A 16,066-nucleotide genomic window follows, 5' to 3' on the forward strand; every position below is an offset into this window, starting at 1 on the left:
GAGTGAAGCATAGAAAACGAAAACAAAAAAAGAATAAGGAAGTTTTTAGTGGTATGCAGCTGCGTTCCGGGAAATTGAAGAAGGTTTTGTTCTCCTCGCCCGTTGCCTCTCCACTTGGTTCTCCTTTGTTTTTCACTCCCAGAGGGGCAGTTCCGACACCGATCCGTAGTGTGCGCGAGCAAAAAGAAGAAAAAGAAGCTCGGCTACGAGAAATCATTATGGCTGATACGGTGGCTGCTTTGGACGAGTGTTTGACGTCAACCCGAGGTAAGGTTGATAGAATACGACAAGCTATTGATGCTGCCGATGCTGATCACGGTAAGTTTAACATTCATGCCCTTAAACTATGTTAAAACCGTGGACACAGCATATGATGATTTCAACGGATTCCTCAATCGGATCTACCTAGTTGATCCGACGAAAAGGGAAACGTTTGAGCCCAAGTTTATAGATTTCGAGGAGCTGTATCAGTTTGTGCGTATTTCTTTGTCGGAAATGATACAGCAGCATGAAGATGAGCAAAAATCTGTAGCTGATCTAGTCGCGGCTAAACAACTGGAAAGCCTGTTGTTCCGAATCGTTCGGTGAAGCAAGTACTGTTGGCGACTGCAATGGTTGATATTTTCGATAGTAGAGGTGTAGCGCACAGGTGCCGTGCGTTGCTTGATTCTGGTGCGATGGCGAGTTTCGTGTCAGAAAGAACGTGTGATTTGCTGGGTTTGCGCAAGGAATGCGTGAACGTTCCAGTTGTTGGCGTTAACGGAGCTAAGACAATTGTGAGGTTCAACATTAATGCCATTGTGAAATCCAGAACGACAGAATGCAGTTTCTCCCTGGATTGCCTGGCGGTGCCTCGAGTGACTGGAGCATTACCATCGTTGAAACTAGACGCAACTAGTTGGCCGATACCGAAAAAGTTGAAGCTAGCGGATCCAAGGTTTTTCAATCCGAGTCGCATTGATTTGCTGATCGGAGCCGAGAAATTCTATGAGTTGCTTCAGGATGGGAAGATTCTTATGTCAACAGATCTTCCGTTGTTGCAAGAAAGTTTGTTGGGATGGTTGGTTGCCGGACCAGTATACAACGTTCCAAATGTTGTTAGCGTTCAGGGTTACCAAGCTGAATCTGTGGATGGGCCTATGACACGATTGGAAGAATTGATGAGGCGTTTTTGGACGATTGAAGATCAAACGTACGATCCGTTAGAGAACGATGATTGCGAGCGTCACTTCAAAGCTACTTATGCTCGAGCGGAAGACGGGAGGTTCGTGGTACAATTACCTTTTCGTGAAGGTGTGGGTAGCCTAGGAGAATCTCGTAACCAAGCAGAGAAACGCTTCAAAGCACTGGAAAACCGACTGGATAGAAATCCAGAAATGAAGAAGATGTATTCCGATTTCGTACATGAGTACCTAGATCTCGGACACGCGAAGATTTTGAATGAAGATGAGATTAAGGTCAATGGAGCATATGACCTTCCGCACCATTGTGTGTTGAAGCCAGATAGTTCGTCGACGAAATTACGAGTGGTGTTCGATGCATCCGCAAAAACCACAACGAGCTTATCGCTTAACGATGTGTGTGCAGAGCCCATTGTTTGACATCGTGTTGCGGTGGAGATTGCCGAAGTACGCTTTCACTGGAGATGCTAAGCAGATGTATAGGCAAGTTGTGATGCATGCTGCTCATACGAAATACTTGAGATGTCTATTTCGGGATGACCGGACGCAACCAATATTGGATTTGGAGTTGCTCCGAGTAACATACGGTGTTGGTCCAGCTGGATTCTTGGCCACGCGATCGTTGGTACAACTGGCGAAGGATGAACAGAATGATTTTCCGGATGCTTGTGAGGTTGTTTTGAAGTCGTTCTATGTAGATGATGCACTTACCGGAGCAGATTCGCTAGAGAAGGCACGGAAGCTGCGTGAAGATTTACAAGTTTTACTGGGAAGAGGAGGCTTCAAACTACATAAATGGTGTGCAAACGATCCTGCGATTCTTGAAGGAGTTCCGTCAGAAGACCGTGAGAAGCAACTGCGCTTCGAAGAAAGTGATGTGAACGGTGTGATAAAAACCCTCGGACTCTTGTGGGACCCAGTGAGTGATAACTTTGTATTTCGAGTGAAACCGATGGTGGAGTGTGCGGCACCGCAAACCAAGAGACAAGTGCTTTCCGATATCGCAAGACTCTTTGACCCTCTCGGTGTGTTGGGTCCAGCAATAGTGTTAGCGAAGATAGTAATGCAACAACTATGGAGGAAGAAAATCGATTGGGATGAGCCGATTCCCATTGAAGAGTTCAGGGTGTGGAACAAATTAAGATCCGAGTTGTGTGCAATAAACAACATGAAGATACCTCGTCGCGTTACCGTTGATAATCCGTCGGTGTTCGAGTTGCACGGGTTTTCGGACGCTTCGCAAGCAGCATATGGTTGCTGTGTGTGCTTGCGTAGCGTGACCGTTGATGGCATCGTTGAAGTAAAGCTACTGTGCGGCAAATCGAGAGTTGCACCGCTTAAGGAGCTGAACCGTAAGGAGAAGAAAGGAGCACCACCGGAAGAATTAACCACGCCGAGATTGGAGCTGTGTGCAGCTGTACTACTAGCTAGACAAATGAAAACAGTGCGCGAAACCTTGAGTATCGACATTTCGCGTGTCGTGCTAAGGTCCGATTCGAGTATAGTGATTTGTTGGATTAGGAAATCGAAGCCTAACCAACCAGTGTTCATCCGCAATCGGATTGCGGAGATTCGCGAACTGACCATCGATGCTGATTGGTTGCATGTTGGAACGAAAGCAAATCCAGCGGACTTGGTGTCGAGAGGTGTACTACCTTTGGAATTAACGAAAGGTGACTTGTGGTGGAATGGACCGGAATTTCTTCGATCAAGTGTAGTTGATGAAACAGTAAATGAAGAAACCGAAGACTTGAGTGAAGAGACGATTTCAGTGACTGTAGTTACAGTGCCCGATGAAGGATTGTACGAAGTGATTCAGAACAGTAGTAACTTTCGCCGACTACAAAGAGTGTTCGGTTACGTAACCCGGTTTATCCGTAATTGTCGTGCAAAGCGAAACGAATCAGAATTTCGTCGTGGAAGATTGAACATTGCAGATTTTCGTGACTCACTGTACACTATGGTGAAGATTGTACAAAATGCAGTGTATCGCGATGAAATTAGAAGCGTCTTGAAAGGTGAACCGGTGAAGGGTAAGTTACGAAATTTGAATCCTGTTTTTGATAAGACGGAGAGATTGCTGCGTGTGGGGGGTCGAATCAGGAATGCCATACTACCGCTCGATCAGAAACATCCATTGATATTGCCGGAGAAGAACAACTTTACTGATATTGTCATCGAAGCAATCCACCGTGAAGAACTACATGTCGGTCTAAATGGATTATTGGCTAAAATCAGGCAACAATTTTGGCCAGTAAATGCGAAGCGTACGATCAAACGCGTCCTAGGGAAGTGCATCAAATGCTTCAGACTAAAGCCGAAGGATGTACAGCAGTTTATGGGTGATTTGCCGATTGCACGCGTCACCGCTGCTCAGCCTTTCGCTAGAACGGGAGTAGACTACGCAGGCCCTTTTTTGTTGAAGCAAGGTCGGTCGAAGACACCGATCAAGTCGTACGTTAGTGTTTTCGTCTGTATGACTACTAAGGCGATACATTTTGAGCTTGTGAGTTCCTTATCTGCAGAGGGATTCTTGGGGGCATTGCACCGCTTCGTTGGACGCCGTGGGAACGTCAGTGAGATGTTTTCGGATAATGGAACCAATTTTGTCGGCGCTGAGCGACAATTGGCCGAATTGCGAGAGTTGCTGAAATTTCAATTGCTGGAGAACAAGCTTGAAGATTTTTGTCAGCCTCGTGGAATCTCGTGGAGTTTCAATCCACCGAAGGCTCCGCACCAAGGTGGACTTTGGGAAGCCGGAGTAAAAAGTATGAAGAGTCATCTGTATAAGGTGATGAACGAATCGTACTTCACCTATGAAGAGATGACAACATTGCTGATTCAGATTGAATCCATCCTAAATTCAAGGCCAATAATACCACAAATCGACGATCCGATGGATTATGAGGCGTTAAGTCCTGGTCATTTCCTGGTTGGTCGAGAATTGACAGCTATAGCCGCACCGTTCTACGATGGTCTCAAGGAAAATACGTTGTCTCGTTACCAATTGATCCAAAAACGAAAGCAATCGTTTTGGCGAAGATGGTCATGTGAGTATATAACCGGACTACAGAAGCGCAGCAAATGGAACAAAACTCCCACGTTGCTTCGTGAAGGACTGTTGGTGATAATGAAAGATGATAATTTGCCACCGCAAACTTGGAAACTGGGGCGTATTATCAAAACTCACCCTGGAAATGATGGCGTTGTTCGGGTAGTAACCGTACGAACTAACAATGGCACGTACAAGCGATCTACAACGCAAATTGCTGTTCTACCCATAGAAGATGCAGAACGGACCAGCCAAACGGATAAGTTGAGCCATCCGGCTCCTGGGGGAGGATGTTAAGTGAAAATTCTAAACCTGTATTTTTGATTCAGTGTAGAGTAGGTCGATGTCCTATCCCTCAAGCGCAATTTGACAGTTCCCTAACTTGATTTTCTTGTTACGCGTCTTCCGGTTGGAGCAGGGCAGCAGAGAAAGGATCAGTTATATTAAAGTTACCGTAGAGTACGGATGTAAAAAACAAAAAAACTATACAGTCCATTTTTTATTTTGACCGCTGAGTTCCGTCCGAAACAATGGCCATAAAATCAAGATTCATCATTCAAGATTCCATCTGATTCCATTAGCTGGAAAACTTTTGAATACTTCCTGATCAACCTACAACCTACCAAATATCCAGTGAACTTTACTAATATCTTGGACTATGTGGAGATCTTTCAAATATTTCCTGATGTCTAGGAAGGATGTTTGGAAGCATATCCTATAACTTATGCAACGTTTCCTGAACAGCTACAAAACTTAGGTTTTCCAAAATTTCCTCAAATTCTACGAAGTTTCCTGAATTTATTCCACATTCCATATTGTTTTCCATTTCCTTAAATTCTACAAAGATCTCTGAACATCTTTGCACTTCTGGAAAGACACCTAAGACATCTACAAATATTCTTGAACACCTAGAAAGTTCCTTGAATTTAGCGAAGTCCCAAAACCTCCAAGAAGTTCAAGGAGCTTTTTTTTTGAAGTATAGTTCTCACTATGAACCTGTCATTTCTAGCCTATCTGAACTATTAAATAAATGGAAACCATTAGATGGGTTACGCTCCTCCTAAGCGGGCCCTCCGCATCCTATCTCTGTCTTATCTCAAATGCCAATGGTTTGAATGTATCAATATATAAATTGGAAATGACGTTCAATCAAATAAACCCATACCCCACTCACTTGTCCAGGCTTCAGAATCGTCCAGTGGGCAGTGCGCTTTACACTCCAAGTTCCCTTTCTTTCAAATTCACCCCAAATTTTATATTTTACCCCTTAGAGTAATCACAATGAAACATTGTGACAGAGCACGGACTTGAGGTTACTAGAGTATTAAATAATCTAGGTCCTATTTAGGATTATACCTGAAAAATCCTAATTTGGCCAACGCCCACCTATGACGGTACTATATTTGTTAATTAGTAACTAATGTTGTGCTTTGATAGGTCAGGAATTATCGTCCGCATCGCATGAAAGAAGCGAAAGATAGTCGATAACCGGTAACCACAAAAGAATACCGTTTTGTGAGTAGTAGAAAACACTTTTATAAACATAACCTTATTGAGTCTTTTGAAATAAATTTCAGCCTTAAAGTTTCTTCTTCGGCACAACTAAAGGAAGGTGTTTGTATGTGTAGCGTACCGCAATTCGATTAAAATGGGTAACGTACTCGGTAAATGGGCTGAACCCATTCGACATACGATCATCAATCGTTCGCGTTTTTTACACACAAACAAACAGTATTTGTTAGAGCGAGAAGATAAAAGTATCGATGACACAGTTTCACATGTGCATCCCTAGAAAACTAAGTATGAGAGCGAATCTCTCCCGCCGGTCCGCTCTTGATCCCTATGTACATACAGCTGACGATCGATCGCTAACGATCGGGTCAGCTGTGTGGCACATAGGTACGTAGAAATAAAAATATCAGTTAAAATAAACCGTCGCGGAAGACACTTCGTTTGTTCCGTCCTTTATCGTAATAAATGTAATTTTGTGTTCGCGTAATAAAGTGTATTTTCGTTGTGTAAAACCGTACATTTCTCGTGTGTCCGAAAGATTTCCCGCGACGGGCGCGAACAGTATTGTACATATAAAAAGGAATTAAACTCAGAAGCAACTGTTAGTTGTGTTCTGGAAGTGTAAGCCGAATTTCCATCTTTACATTTAACTAACAAAAGAAAGAAGTCTTATCTTAAGATTAGCCAAATACTTTATAGTATGTTATCGACTTCTCCGGAACAATCAGAGTTGTTATGCCTCAGAACATCCCGGCGGCGCCGACTGGGATTGAACCCAGGCCTGCTGGGGTGAGAGGTAATCACGCTTAACACTAAACCACCGGCGCCGCTGATCATAGGATTGAAAAACAAAATAATAAAACAACTTAAACGGTTTTAAATATTGACAAAGAGTTATATACTGACATTAAGGTGATTCCTTGTAGGGTCCACAAATGGCCGCTACGTAGGCTATACATGCACTTCCACTTCGATTTTTCAATTACACAAATCTTGGAAATCAATGCCTTATTTCACCTGAAATTACTACTTCTTCATGTATGCTGAAGTGAAGTAACAATTTGAATGTTGCACGTGTCGTAGAAGCTTATATTTGTGCACTTAATGTTTCGAAGTGGTTCCGAGAATAAGGATGTCACAACGAATCACCTTAAACCACATTAAACATGAACAGAATCACTTACCGAATTCAAAATGCAGCAAAACAGAATCTGAAAAGTGTTTAAATTTAAAATTATAACAAAATATACTCACATGTTTTTTGCTCAATTACCTCTGCATCACCAGTCGAAAGATAGTCTGCTTCGGCTGAAAAAGGTTCGTCTTGAAATCGACTCATATGGCTTCTTCAAACCGGATCATAAGATAAACCTCGATTACTCGAACATCACAATTCAAATCATATTTTAAATCACTTCCCACCCTTCCCCTTGAAAAACCGCACCAAACTGCCGTGCGCCTGTCCGTACCGCTCGACGCACTGCATCCCCTCCGAGATCCAAACCGGCAGCTTCCGCCGGATCTTCTCACTACTAACGTACCGCGCATCGAGCAGCACCACACTGGCATAGTCCCGAATGTGGCGCACTGCCCGCCCAATGCACTGATTCACAGCCTTCATGCAGAGATTCTCGTAGTACTCATTTCCAGCAGGAGGCTGAAGCGTCCGATCCAGGTAGCGCATCCGCTCCATAAGCTCCGGACTGGTCCGATTGGGGTAGGGCAGTCCAACCACCACCACACACCGTCCCAACTCGTCGGAGAAGTTCAGTCCTTCACTCAGTTTGCCACCGACGACGCTCAGCAGCAGAGCACCGGTCTGCGATCCACTCCACTGCCGAGCGGCTTTCGAGTAGTCGGCGAGGATTTTATCCACCTGAGCGCTGCCACGCGGTTCTCGAAACACTCGTTTGCGTTCCTCCAGTTTTGCCAACCGACCGGACTGCTGCAGGTTGGTGTAGAACTGATCCAGGTAGTCGTACGAGCTGAAGAAACAAACGACTCCGTGCGGGACCACTTGGCACAGGTTGGCCAGGACCGAGGACAGTTCGTTGAGCTGCGAGAGAAATTGTTAGATTATGTGTAATAAACAGAGATTCACAGAGGACGTTACCAGATCGCTATTCTGACGATTGGCATAGTTGAAGAGAAGCTCCTTTCCGGAAGGACCCTTCGAAATGGCCAAGGGGAGCACGGCATCTGCCGGAACAACGTGCCGATAACTTCGCAGTTGCACCCGCTCCGGACAGTGTTTGAACAGCTGTTCGGTCAATTCCTCGACCGGTTGCATGGTTCCACCGGCCAGAATTATCGATCGACAGCTAGTCAGGATCTCTTGAAATCTTGCTCCCGGATTGAGCAGAAGATATTTCATAGTAGACTTTTTACTGTCGTTCCCATTGTGGGACAGCAGAACACGTCCATCGTCGAAGCTTTCCGCCAGGCATCCGATGAAGCTCAACAGCGGACGGATGGCATTCATTATGGGTTCCCGTTTCTCTTCCGGATTCGGTTGATTGACTTCCTCAACAGTCTTTTTATTCTTGTCCTTCTCGGTCACGTCCTTCTCAAGCTGTTTGAGGTAGTCCTTCAGTGCGCTTTTGGCGGGCTTCTTAGCTTCCGGCCGTTTTTTGGAAGCTCCCTGCAGCACCGATTGTGGCACGCTTTGAGCAAATCCGTGCACCTTCTGAGCGATTCGACACTTGTCGGCAAACTGTAGGATCTCCTGCAGATTGAGATTGAAGAAGTCCCCCTCAGTCATCAGCTCATGGGTTTGAATCATCCGGGATTGCACTTTGGCACCTGCTGGAGGACTTTCCAGGAGTTTGCCAAGTCGAGTGGCTATAAAAAGCAGTTGGTTGATTTTCAGTAGATTTTTGGTTGAGAACCTGGCAAAATACTGCGTCTTGTAGGCGTTTAGATGAAGCCGAGCTTGCTGCAGCTGTTCCAGGGTCATTTCCTGACTGTGGATGCTCGAAATCGTGTCCAGCAAGTTGTGAGCTTCGTCGATGATGATGACAGAATTCTTTATATCTATTCCGGTTTGCTCACGGGTCCCCCGGTGAAGCAGATTCTGGTAGGGAATCATGAGCAGTTGCGAATCCGGAATAGCCACCCGCGAGGCGTAGTACGGACAAGCATTCTCCTGTTTGGCGAACGTCACCAATTCTTCAATGTCCTGAACTTCAAACAGCGAATCGTTCTTGAGATCTTCGATCGCTTGTCGATTATAGAAAGAGCACTGTTCGACGACCTGTAAAAGGAAATAGATTCTTAACTTAAATCACAATGGAACATTTCCACAATTACCTTCCGCTTCTTCCTGGCGTTCTGATCCTCATCAACAGCCGTCGCTTTCGCGGACTTCTTCTGCAGTTCCAAGCATCGTTCATTGATCAATGCATTGGACCGCAGCTTCCTCACCTCCTGATTGATGCAGAAATTCTGCCTCGAGGCAATCGTGGTCAATCTAATCAGTTTGCCGAATTCCGTCCTTCGAACTTCGTTCACAACCTGACCCAACTGCGAATGGGTCCGCGAACAGAATATCACCTGAACCGGTTTATATTGCAAACGCTCATTCTCTTCCTCAACTTCATCTTTCGCCTCCTCATCAGAATCTCCCACCAGATAATCATCCTCACCTACCACTTCTGGCTTGTCTTCCTCGCCAATAATCTCCTCCTTCTCCTTCTTCACCCGTCCAAACTTCCTCCTTTTCACCTTCATCGACTTCTCCTTCAACTCCTCCAACCGTTTCCCGTACTCATCCATCAAATCCTTCACCCCTTTCAACTCCCCCAGTTCCTTCTTGATTCCCATCGTCTCAAATTGCCCGGAAATCCAGTCCACCGCACCCGCCGTTTCCCGCTCCAACCGCCCGATCTCCGACCGCAACCGTTCAATCCGCTCCACCAACTCCCGCGCCACCGCTACCTCGTAGTCCCTCAGCCAACTCAACACCCCACAGGTCAACGTCAGACTCTTGCCCGTTCCGGTGGGACTTTCGAAAATACCCACCCCACCGTTTTCCACCGTCGAATAGAGCGAACGCATCAGGTCCAACTGAATCGCGTACGGCGTATCAAATGGGAACTGGAACCCGGCACCCGATTCCGGCGGCACGAGACGCGTTTCCGGACGGAACATTACACGGAACTTTCGAAGCCGGACGGAACGGAATTTCGAGGAAAAACGGAAAAAGTAAATACGCACGAACGAAACGATTTTGTTTTGAAACTGAACTGATGAAGCGATTCGCGCCGAACGGGGATTCGAGGGAAAAGACAGTGTCCTGCCTGTTGCAGTACTAGATTGTACTAGTGTACACCACCGGTACCTTCTTGAGGAAGGCTACCGGGATTCCCGGGATTCCGGTTTTTATCTGAAACGGGAATATTTACTTCGTCTTCAAGGTTTTGTCGGTTCTCAACTTACCCGCATAAACGCGAACCATCACATGACCTTACCTAAAATGGTTATAAATTGTTTATAATCCCTGCTAAACTTCAACTGAAATGGTTATGGAACTTTACATGAACGTTTAATGATAAAGTTTTAACCTTAAGTATTATAGTTTTTTGGAAGTGGACCTTACAAATAATGGGTTGTTAAGAACCATTACCATTCAAAATTCTTGTTTTCTCCATACATTTTCGGAAAGAGAACTATATTAGAACGTTTTTACTTATGGTTTGAGAACATTAATGGTTATGGTTATGGTAGTCAGTAAGGTCCATTAATGGTTTTGTATTATCGCTCAACTTTACGTGAAATATATCGTGAATTGGTAATCAGTAATTTACAGGCAACCAATTCGCGATATATTCCACATAAAGTTGATCGATGTTACAAAACCATTCATGGATTTTACTGGTTACCATAACCATTACCATTAATGTTCTCAAACCATAAGTTAAAAGGTTTTAGTATAGTTTTCTTTCCGAAAATGTATGGAGAAAACAAGAATTTTGAATGGTAATGGTTCTTAACAACCCATTATTTGTAAGGTCCACTTCCAAAAAACTATAATACTTAAGGTTAAAACTTTATCATTAAACGTTCATGTAAAGTTCCATAACCATTTCAGTTGAAGTTTAGCAGGGATTATAAACAATTTATAACCATTTTAGGTAAGGTCAATTTATGGTTCGCGCTTATGCGGGTAGGCTGTTCAATTCTCGGTTCAATTTTTCGAATTTTCACTTAAATTTGACCCTTCAAAAACAAATTAAAATGTTCGAAAATGCTTCTGTTTGTTGTTCGGCCGATTTTCGAGAAAGCGTTTGTCAAAATTGATTCCTCGTCTGTCAGAAATAAGAATGGTGGTATATGCTATTATTCATTATATTCGGAGCATGTTTCGTTCTTCGGTTTCTCGTCAGCAACGTCTATAGCGATGATCCTATACTTGGTTGGATCGGATTTACTCTTGAGAATCTTCAGATCGCCAAGAACCCTTCCCTTTCACTCTTTCTGAACCATCTGCAGTAGCTTGGAGCGAACGCAGAACTGTTCTTCGTCTTCCTCACAGGTTTTCACTTCGATTTCGTCGGGTAGATCGATGATGGGTTTGAAGTCCGGAAGAGGATCGTACTCACCGGAAATATTGGGAGCTGTGTCTTCATCGTCCTCTTCGTATTCGACTTCAGCAGTGTCGACTGTGTTGATGCTCTGGCTGAACATTCTGGGGTAGTGGTTGGCAGATGTTATCCATTTTATCCAATAGGGAAGATATTTCCTATGTATGCCAGTGATTTCCTACAACGATTTCACATTCTCCTCTGTGGTTATTTTACGAGAAAAAATCGCACCTACCTACAGTAAATTCACATTCACCGCTTTGAAACGGAGGAATACAAACAAAAAACACTTCCAAAACAATAACAGCAGCCAATCGGCACAGAGAAGCAGATGAAAATCCACGCCAATGTGCCCCCTTTTGAAGCTTTTCCAGCATCGTTCAAGCCATTTTCTGAACAAAATCTGGAATCCAGATCGTTTCAATAGCCAAACAATTCAATTTTGTTTGCAAAAGGAAAAAAAAAAAGGTGAATGGGATAAACGGAGTAAGCCAAGAAGTAACCAGACGAAAACATCGATGAAAGTCGACTAAATTTTGAGGTACAGTGAGTTACTCGCTGCAAAAAAAAAGCAGTTGAAAGAGTGGAAGATCCGGGGCTAACAACATGTAAAAAATTATCATGGCGTATGATGTTTTCTTCTCAATTTCATGGCAAAAAAAATTTATTTGAGTTTTTAGTGAAAATGGAAAGTCATGAAATAGGATTAATTTTTAGGTCATATTCGATGACAGCTCGCTCCCATACCCATCCCTCTAGGGGCGCTAAGACCAACCGATGGAAACTAACGATTTTGAGCACTTTTACTCAGGACCTTCTGGTCTTACAGTTACCTCTATGCTAAGACGGTGTTTTTTTGCTAATGTGATCGTACTTATTTAAAATGGTTCCAGTGTACCAAAATTGATGAAATATTGGATTTCGATTCCATTTTTAATGCAAATAACGAATATGTATTTACTAAAAATACTCATGGGCGAAGAGAATGTTTTGAGCCAAACGAACTGCCTAAATCTGAGCCAATCGAAAATTCTCATTAGAATTTGTCCGAGGATTTCTTATTCTTACTAGATTATATTTGAGAGTATTGCAATCGAACAGAAATTCAATCACCTTTATTTTTCATGTGCTTCTCAAATTCAACTAGTTTTTGGAATCAAAAACAATATTCTAACTCTATTGATTAATTGATCTTCGTTGGCAAGTTCGTTGGTTAATTAATGGCAAATGCGATGCAATCAATTATTATTTTGCAGGTAAATTGAATCAAAAGTAAAAGTCATGTAAAATGCTAGCTTATACACTCAAAAATATTATTTATCTAAGAATGATTAAAATTTATACATTTTATGATTAATCAATATATATGCATTGATTCAAATATTATTTTTTTCAAAATTATACTAAGTCTGAATACCGGTGAAAAAATCATTCAGTATATATATCGCTGACAGCAAAGCAGTGGAAAATAATTCGAAGTGATGTAGGAGATTTTATCGGTTCCATCGGACGGATGAGTCCATCAATCCCCTCGCGTGCGGAAAGTGCTGAATGATTGGAATTCGGAGAAATCACCCGACTAATACCCCGGACAGACTATGGCTTATATCATGTAATATAGGCTGTCTTGCAATGAGCACTTATATATCTAGTTTTCACTGGAAATCCTATGTATGAGTGCTCATTGCAAGACAGCCTATATTACATGATATAAGCCATAGTCTGTCCGGGGTATAAGAGACCGTTGATGCTCGTTTTTGGATGATCAGTCACATTTGTTACTGGGGAACACCGATTCCACTGTGGATTGCTTCCGATGGCTAGAATGTTGTGTGCTTCAGGATCATTGAAGAGGTTCTCGTCAGGTTGTTCGCGGAGACTTGATGAGAGGTCGTTTGCTGATCTCAACGACAGAGCATACATTGAACTGCATCTGAACCAACGGATTCTTTTGTATCTTATCCGAATCTTAAAGACCCTTCCGACGGCCATTGAGAGGTATGTCTTTTTATCTAACCCTACCTAAAAAAACCAAGACCACTTTATATTTCATGTGAATCTTTACAGGCAAACACATTTGTATATTTTAAAAATCCACTTCAAAAGGAATGTTTTTTTGCTTCCGGAAAAAGGAACGTTCAACAAGCGCAAATAGCTTATCACCATTATCAATCACCGGATACTCGATAACGGCATCATCAATCGACAGATACCGGATTGTGTGCAGCAGTTACTAGTGACAGTCTGATGACAAAACTCCAGAGGCATAACGTATTCCGGAGCTTATTAATTAAAGGAAAGAGATTTATCCCAGCGAACTAAAATCAGTGAAAATTTAAGTAGCGTCAGTAAGTAACCTAAACAAATAAAACCACCCTAATAAACGGGTACCATACACTAACGATTATTATCATAGATGGAACGACCATAACACATAAAGTTGGGATGATATCCCGAATTGGTGGTTAGGAGCTTCCTATGGTTATTGTTTATGCGGGCATTCACCTATTCATTCCACTTCTAAATCCAGGGCAGGTAAATTTGAATGTCGAGTTGAAAGTGCTCATCAATTGTTCCCTCAACCATAACAGACAAAACTGCGAACCTGATCTGTTGGAACCACTGGAAGGAAATCATATACCGTTGATGGCTGGTGCGGGAATCATTTACCCCTGAGGCCGATGCACGACTATGATGCAATTGGTTCAAAAAAATGCTGCTTGCAGGTTATGGATTGGTGATATGAAGTTCGTTTTGTCTTGGCTAACAAAATTAATTTGACTTTTATTAATATTTTATTCTATGTCCATGAAAAATACCACTGATAAGAACTGACAACATCTAAATACATTCGCCCGAATATTCCAACATTATACATTCAACCAATAATCCCCATGTATAAACGATTTTTATACTAAGTTCGTATTCTCTCTCTTTATACCGACCTATGCGTCGGTCAGGAGAGTTGCGATTTAGCGTAGCTTTTATACTATTTAGATTTGAATATTTTTTGAATGTAGCAAGGGTTGCAAGATAATTTAGGTACAAATCCCTGCTGCCGAATTGTCGAGCGAATTGCATTTTGTTTTCTCCGCCTATCTCTCCCTCTGAGTATTTCTACTCAACACCCCTAAACAACTCAATCTCCAACAGCCAAAAAATCCCGGGAATAATAATTCAAACTTTATTAACCTGCAACTGTGGCTATTCTCCATTTACCTTGTTTCCAGTACTAGATCATGTACATTTTTGACAGCGAAACGTTTTGTTGACACTGCGGTGCGGCGGCGACGAAACACCCACAAAACAACAACGATGGCTGCCGGTCCGATCGCTGAGCGGAATCAGGGTGAGTATTTTATTGTATTTTCCATTGAAGTTCGCTTATTGTTTTGCTATAAGCTAGCAGAATGTGAAGTTCCTGTGCCGAAGTGCAGTTCAGTTCCAAAAATCTCGAGATTCCCCGTGATTTTCGGCCAGGAAATCGATCAGCGAAAATTTTGCCTAACCTTGTTTTGTGCGTTGTTTACAGATGCCACTATCTACGTCGGTGGGCTGGACGATAAGGTCTCGGAGACGCTCCTGTGGGAGATGTTCGTGCAGGCTGGCCCGGTAGTGAACGTCCATATGCCGAAGGATCGCGTAACGCAGATGCACCAGGGCTACGGGTTCGTGGAGTTCCTGGGCGAGGAGGATGCCGACTATGCGATCAAGATTATGAACATGATCAAACTGTACGGTAAACCGATTCGTGTGAACAAGGCTTCGGCGCATCAGAAGAATCTGGACGTGGGAGCGAATATCTTTATCGGAAACTTAGATCCCGAGGTGGATGAGAAGTTGCTGTATGATACGTTTTCGGCGTTTGGGGTAATTTTGCAGACACCGAAGATTATGAGAGACCCGGAGACGGGTAACTCGAAAGGATTTGCGTTTATCAATTTTGCAAGTTTCGAGGCGTCGGATGCGGCGATGGATGCGATGAATGGTCAGTATTTGTGCAATCGGCCCATTTCGGTGTCGTACGCGTTCAAGAAGGATTCCAAGGGCGAACGTCACGGATCAGCCGCGGAGCGTCTTCTGGCGGCTCAGAATCCTCTTTCGCATGCGGATCGTCCTCATCAGCTGTTTGCGGACGCACCGGTTCCTCCTCCGATCATGCCGATGATGCCGTCTCACCCGATGATGCCACCTCCTCTGATGGCTCCACCACCTCCTCCAACTCCGACGGCCGTGCCACCTCCACCGCAGGCACCTTCCGCGCCACATTTCACGCCGGGAGCGATACCTCCACCACCGCTACCTCCGCCAATCGGGCAACCACCGCTGCCTCCGAGCGCCCCAATGGGAATACCCGCTCCGCCAAGGATGATTCCACCTCCGCCGTGGCAACAACCTGCTCCACCGCCACCAACACCCCCGTCTATGCCGCCGACAGGCGCTCCGAGACCACCGCCACCAAACTGGAGGCCTCCGCAGCCACCACTGCCCCCGCAGATGCCGCCTGCCGGATTTCCCGGACAACCTCGGCTGCCTCCGCCTCCGCCGACGACCAACTTCAGTGCGGATACGTTCAATTTCTAGTGAGCGGGCGCGGGGACTGTATGTGTGTGTTCCGGGATTTTTGTGTTGCTCTAGAATACCTATTACTCTATCGAACGATTAAGTGGAATAAAGCTTATAAGAATGATTATTCAGTCGGGGCTGTGATAGAATCGCACCAAGTTCGAACGACCGCC

At 44.0% G+C, this 16,066-nt stretch overlaps 3 protein-coding genes across 3 annotated transcripts; 2 read left to right on the forward strand and 1 right to left on the reverse strand.

Annotated features, from left to right (window-relative positions):
* The first annotated feature begins 1,575 nt into the window (after window positions 1-1,575).
* Window positions 1,576-4,530, forward strand: LOC135716095 (uncharacterized). The gene has a single exon (XM_065238917.1). It carries the CDS (start codon window positions 1,576-1,578, stop codon window positions 4,528-4,530), a length of 2,955 nt encoding a protein of 984 aa, XP_065094989.1.
* Window positions 4,531-7,130: 2,600 nt separating this feature from the next.
* Window positions 7,131-9,944, reverse strand: LOC135715592 (ATP-dependent DNA helicase DDX11). The gene is made up of 3 exons (XM_065238796.1): window positions 9,055-9,944; window positions 7,859-8,998; window positions 7,131-7,801 (listed from the first exon to the last, which is right to left on the reverse strand). Exons 1-3 carry the CDS (start codon window positions 9,892-9,894, stop codon window positions 7,157-7,159), a joined length of 2,625 nt encoding a protein of 874 aa, XP_065094868.1. The 5' UTR covers window positions 9,895-9,944; the 3' UTR covers window positions 7,131-7,156.
* A 4,636-nt stretch (window positions 9,945-14,580) lies between these two features.
* Window positions 14,581-16,020, forward strand: Spx (Spliceosomal protein on the X). The gene is made up of 2 exons (XM_065238966.1): window positions 14,581-14,676; window positions 14,860-16,020. Exons 1-2 carry the CDS (start codon window positions 14,643-14,645, stop codon window positions 15,909-15,911), a joined length of 1,086 nt encoding a protein of 361 aa, XP_065095038.1. The 5' UTR covers window positions 14,581-14,642; the 3' UTR covers window positions 15,912-16,020.
* The last annotated feature ends 46 nt before the right edge of the window (window positions 16,021-16,066 follow it).

This window comes from Ochlerotatus camptorhynchus, unplaced genomic scaffold (genome assembly GCF_037179485.1).
Source record: "Ochlerotatus camptorhynchus isolate MF236.1 unplaced genomic scaffold, CSIRO-AGI_Acam_v1.1 ptg000046l, whole genome shotgun sequence".
In the NCBI taxonomy this organism is placed as follows: Eukaryota; Metazoa; Arthropoda; class Insecta; order Diptera; family Culicidae; genus Ochlerotatus; species Ochlerotatus camptorhynchus.

Bases quoted from the DNA above. Each gene is read 5' to 3' on its own strand.
- Spx (XM_065238966.1), top strand. From the start codon at position 14,643: ATGGCTGCCGGTCCGATCGCTGAGCGGAATCAGG. The intron at 14,677-14,859 runs GTGAGTATTTTA...CGTTGTTTACAG, and splicing joins GATCGCTGAGCGGAATCAGG to ATGCCACTATCTACGTCGGT.
- LOC135715592 (XM_065238796.1), bottom strand. From the start codon at position 9,894: ATGTTCCGTCCGGAAACGCGTCTCGTGCCGCCGGAATCGGGTGCCGGG. The intron at 8,999-9,054 runs GTAATTGTGGAA...TTCCTTTTACAG, and splicing joins ACGCCAGGAAGAAGCGGAAG to GTCGTCGAACAGTGCTCTTT. The intron at 7,802-7,858 runs GTAACGTCCTCT...TTTCTCTCGCAG, and splicing joins ATCGTCAGAATAGCGATCTG to CTCAACGAACTGTCCTCGGT.
- LOC135716095 (XM_065238917.1), top strand. From the start codon at position 1,576: ATGTGTGTGCAGAGCCCATTGTTTGACATCGTGTTGCGGTGGAGATTG.